Source organism: Myotis brandtii, unplaced genomic scaffold (assembly GCF_000412655.1).
Source record: "Myotis brandtii unplaced genomic scaffold, ASM41265v1 scaffold1338, whole genome shotgun sequence".
Lineage (NCBI taxonomy): Eukaryota > Metazoa > Chordata > Mammalia > Chiroptera > Vespertilionidae > Myotis > Myotis brandtii.
The window spans coordinates 172,889-178,326 of record NW_005354749.1 but is presented as its reverse complement, the minus strand read 5'-3'; the positions used below and the strand labels follow the sequence as shown (position 1 = coordinate 178,326).

At 42.2% G+C, this 5,438-nt stretch overlaps 1 protein-coding gene across 3 annotated transcripts in view; it reads right to left on the bottom strand.

Annotated features, from left to right (window-relative positions):
• Window positions 1-206: 206 nt before the first annotated feature.
• The window catches only part of SPDL1 (spindle apparatus coiled-coil protein 1), a 28,349-nt gene continuing 23,117 nt past the window's right edge, over window positions 207-5,438 (bottom strand). For all 3 annotated transcript variants that reach the window (XM_014534866.1, XM_005860356.2, XM_014534865.1), the window contains exons 11-12: window positions 2,573-2,915; window positions 207-785 (exon numbers count right to left, since the gene is read on the bottom strand). In XM_014534866.1, coding sequence (XP_014390352.1) covers window positions 638-785; window positions 2,573-2,915 — 491 coding nt within the window. In that variant the 3' untranslated portion in view covers window positions 207-637. The remainder of the gene's footprint in view (window positions 786-2,572; window positions 2,916-5,438) is intronic.

The following is a 5,438-nucleotide window of genomic DNA, read 5'->3' as shown; positions in this document are numbered from 1 at the left end:
CAATAGCTATCTGATGTGAATGAATCAAAATTATACTCCCCTCTTTTTGTTAGATCAGCAAAAAATATATTTTTTGGTGTGCCACAGAATTTTAATAATTAGTCTATTGTGTGTCATGAGATGAAAAAGGTTGAAAATCACTGGTACAGAGTAATACACCCACCTATAGTATATATGAAATTAAGTCATAGGCCAGTCTATAATCATTTAAAGGGAAAAAAATTTTTATTTAGAAAGTTTAGAGTCAAAAATACAAAGATGAACATAGGTACTTTAAACACTGACAAAATCCAGTTACAATATAATATATGGCTCTGATAGTATGTGTTAATATCACTTAAAAATCCATATACAATGCAACAAATAGATTTATAACAACACCTTCCTTCATTTAATAGTTTATTCACACAGAAGCTCCATGAAGGACCATCACTTAAAGAAATCTCCTGGTTAGAATCACAACCAAATTTAGAACATTTGGTCAAAACAGTATGAACATGCCAGGTCCTGGCACAGTGAGTAGAAAGAAATAACCAACAAGGTGGTATACTTCAGATGAAGACAATCTCAATTTGAAGACAACCTCCAAAGCAACCTTTTGGGCAAGTGTTACTTTACTCTTCTTAAAGATCAGTCTTTACTGCTGAGCGCACTGAGTTTCTGGAGTTGATTTAGAGGACACGTATAGAACAGGGTGTGATTTCTTACACGTTTTCTTTTCCAATTTTCTTGCAGTTTCTTTTTCTTCTTTAACTTCTGTTTGAAGCTTTGATTCAGCAGCTAACCTATAGGCATTAAAGCACCCACTCTGAATTCAAGTGTGGTTAAGAAAAAGAAAGAAGGGAGAATTCTCTAGTATAATGGGCCTCTAATAAGATATGGTGATTTTTCTATTTATATAAGGAAAAACATTATAGTTGACTCTAATACCATTAAGAAAACTAAGTCACTGACTCTCTAAAAGAATCTTTTTATGTCAATAGACTGCCTTTTTTAAATGTCTAGAAATATCTTTAAGGCTGATAAAAAGTCATGGCAAAGCCTAAACTAAAGAACTAAAATATAATGAGTGTGCCTATCATAATAAGCACACCTAGTGAAAAGATTTACAATGCTGTAGCACTAGTTTAATGTTAACATAATGTATAAAAAGCAAAATGCATAAGTAAAAATAACATGAGATCCTGGGCTGCATAAATAGATGTGTATTTGTCTCATAAAAGAAATCAAATTGAGTTTCAATTAGCAGAATAATAATTTTAAGAAAAAATAAACAATGACGAGGTATTTCTCTTCCACTTACGTTCTTACCTTTTGACCTCTATTACTTTAATTTTTTTTTAAGGCTAAGGCTCTTAAAACATGAGTTTCTAAAGTTATACATGTCTAGACATTTTCTATTTTAGTAAAAATTCAAATATTCAGAAACTAGAAGCTTTGAAGTTTTGATATAAAACAAAAATGAACTTACTTTTGCCCTGGCCGGTTTGGCTCAATGGATAGAGTGTAGGCCTACGGACTGAAGAGTCCCAGGTTTGATTCCAGTCAAGGGTACATGCCTGAGTTGCAGGCTTGATCCCCAGTACGGGGCATGTAGGAGGCAGCTGATCAATGATTCTCTCTCATCATTGACGTTTCTATCTCTCTCTCCCTCTCCCTTCCTCTCTGAAATCAATAAAAAGATATATATATATTTTTAAATGAACTTACCTTTGATATTTAAAAATGTCAAAACAGGTATCAAAGCCCATACTTAAAGGCTTAGGATAAATCATTTAAAAAATCAATTAAAAATTTTATCGAAGTTTTCCAAAAGGCTGAAATTTCTTAGACCATTAGAAAGACATTTTAGGAGGTAAGTTGATTTTTCTTTAATCACCACTCTTTTTTTTCTTTTCTTTTAATATGCTAGAGGCCCAGTGCACGAAATTCCTTCCCCCGGCTGCTGGCTGCTGCCCCCTGGTGGTCAGCACATGTCATAGTGAGCAGTTGAACTCCTGGTTGGTCAAACTCCCCAGGGGACAATTTGCATATTAGCCTTTGATTATATAGGATTTTTATTGATTTCAGAGAGGAAGGGAGAGAGAGAGAGATATAGAAACATCAATGTTGAGAGAGAATCATTGATCAGCTGCCTCCTACATGTCCCATACTGGGGATCAAGCCTGCAACTCGGGCATGTGCTGTGACCGGGAATTGAACCAAGATCTCCTGGTTTGTAAGTTAATGCTCAACCACTGAGCAACACCTGGCTGGCCGGGTTCCTATTGAACCAGGAAAACAATAACTGTACACTTATCCAAACCAACAAAATGTTCAGAGGTATTAAACTGTGATAATTGTTTCATGAAACAGAAAAGTGTAACTTTAAAACTTAATTTCCTTATTCAGAAGTCCTTTCCCCTTGCAATCATTAGTCTTTCTTAAAGTTTTAAAAATGTTGAAAGTAGAGAGAAGAAATTATACTGCATGTAACACTAAGAAAACAGATGAAGAAACAGCACAGTTCATGCAGTCACAGAGAAGAGATGGAGAGAAGTGCTGGTTGCCTTGAATAAGAGAGGACACTGACCTGCGAGAGTCAGGGGAGTGTCCAGGGGAGTTTCCACTTCTTTCACTCATGGCTGGAACTTCTACAAGTTTCACACATTTCTTTTCCTTCGTTGGCTGAATATTCACAGTCAGGTTTTTGTGAGGAGAGAGAGTAATTCCTGGTATGTTTACAGCAACTGTCTTTTCTAACTGTAAGTTGTTATCTTTTAAGTTGCTAGTACAGGACTGTGCCTCCTCTTTCTGAGATGGTGATCTAGAAACTTCTTCCCCAACAGCACCGTTAGAACATAAGTTGTTAGGGGTGGTTATATCCACAGGCAGTACCTCACGCCTCTTTTTGAGTACAGGCACTTCAATTTTCTCTGAGAATAAAATCATTAAAAATACATCCAGTTAATAAATCAAGGACACAATCCACATAAAGAGGTAGAACTAGTTATATAGTTTTCCTTCCCCCATTCTTTTAAAACCCACTCATTGCCTTAGTAAATATTTTGTTTCTTTTATCTTTCTTTGTCATGGACTCCATTAATTTTGTCTTTTAAAGGTCATCTGCCTGCCTGTCACTTTCTTCGGGAACTCAATATATCTGCCTCTAGGAATGAACACTTCAATGTTCTTTTCTGGTGTTGTGATAAAAGTTGTTTGGGGCTTCATAAGATCACAGTGTGAAGATGAGGAAGGATCCCGTGGCTAAGAGTCAAGGAATCCAGGTCGAAATCCTAGTACACAAGCACTCTGCAGCTGGATGACCTTGGGGAAGTATTTAACCTCTCTGAGATTTTCTTTATCTTTAAAATGGGAATTAAAAGTACCCACTTGATTCAATATTGCGTTTTGTAAGGATGAAGTGAAAACAAAACACAAAAACAGGTCAGATTCTCTGAATATGATAACTTGTGCCTATTAGCCTCCCCTACAAAATATATTCAAAACCTGAGTTCTTCTACAATGGATACCTCCCTAGTTCAAACCATATTATTAGATCTCACTGCAGACTACTACAATGGCCTTCTAGCTCCACTGCTTAACATTAACACCACTCCATTCCTTATGCAGCTCCACATCCAGTCACTGAATTAAATGCTCTAATACATCTTCCCTGTCCTCATACCAACATGTCTTAAATTTTCAAAATAAAAATTTTAGTGAAGTTGGAGAAACCATGGTCTAGCGTGGGTGGTGTTCCTGCTCTATATGGACATTATAGACCGGTGCACAAAATTCATGCAGGGGGGCAGGGGGGGGGGGTGTCCCTCAGCCCGGCCTGCAACCTCTCTACTCCAGGACCCCTCGGCGGATATCCAACTGCCTCTTGCAATCTGGGACCACTGGCTCCTAACCGCTCGCCTGCCTGCCTGCCTGCCTGATTGCCCCTAACTGCTCCCCTATCGGCCTGGTCACCCCTAACTGCTCCCCTATCGGCCTGATCACCCCTAACTGCCTCTGCCTTGTCCTGCACCTGGGACCCAGGATTCCCTCCTCCAGCTGGTCGCTGGCATCCAGGACCCGAGCATCCCTCCCTCTGGCCGGCCACAGGCACCCAGGACCCGGGCTGGCTTCACCTGGGCCGGCCACAGCTGCAGGGGACTGTGGGTGGGCGGCTTTAACTGGGCTGCAGTCGCAGGCGCCTGGGACCACGGGGTGTGTGGCTTGTCCCTCTCCAGGGCCGCACCCTGGCTGGTCCCCATTCCTCTCTTGCGAGCTCATTTGTGCCTGGCTGGTTCCTATTCCTCTCTCCCCAGTGTTGAGTGGCTGAGTAGTTCTGGCACGAGGGCGCGAGGGCGTGATGACCATTTGCATATTAGCTTTTTATTATATAGGATTATTTTCCCTTTCTCTTTCACTGCTCCTTTAAAATCCACATTATCTAGGTTCACTATACTGCCTCAAGTCTCTTTGCTATGTTCATTCAATTCAGCAACCTTTGAAATTGAAAATGGATTAATTCTTAATCAGGAGAGCCTATGAGAATTAGGGAAAGAGAAGCCTTTTTAACTAAAAACACCTTACTACTGCTGACAGCTTTCCCATTATTGTTGAGAATAACTCCAGTCATTGAAATAGTAATGAAAATAGAATGTTAGGCATATGAACAGTGTAGGCGCAAAACTGCTGAAAAATCTATAACCTAAAACAAGTAATAACACTTTTTTTTGTATAAGAACCATCACATTCTTAGACTTATTTACTTTTGGCCTTTTATATCTTAACTAGCAGCCCAGTGACGAATTCATGCACCTTGAAAGGAACTGTGGGCTGTGAGGCTGCGGTAGGCACAGGGGCGGGTCTTGGCCCATCCTCCATACCCCCGCCCAGCCCTGGTCCCATCTGCTGGCAGCCCCGCTCCCGCCGCCACCTCTCACACCCGCTGACGGCGCAGAGCGATTGGGGCCAGCACCAGCAGCTGTGAGAGTGGGGCTGGAGCCGTCAGGGGTCTGAGCAGCAGCTGCCGCTCCAATTACCCCTCAGGAGCAGGGGCAGGTGGAGAAGCACTCAAGGGCGATCAGGGCCAGCAGCCGCCACTCACACCCACTGATGGCACTGAGTGATCGGGATCAGCGCCAGGCACGGGCAGTGGATGCAAACGGCAGCTCCAGTGCCAGCAGCAGGTGGGAGTGGGGCCAGCGCCGGCAGCAGGTGCGAGCACCGGGCGGGACTGTCACACGCGGGAGCAAAGAATTTTCAGTAACCCCGATGACAGAGACCAGCACCCCGCCTTGGTCTGGCGCCCCCACTCACCTGCTCCACTATCCCCCAATGGCCTACGCCCGCCATGTTCCGCACATGCCCCTGGTGGTCAGCGCACGTCATAGCGACCGGTTGTTGGGGTTGTTCCACTGTTCAGTCTATTTGCATATTAGCCTTTTATTATATAGGACTAG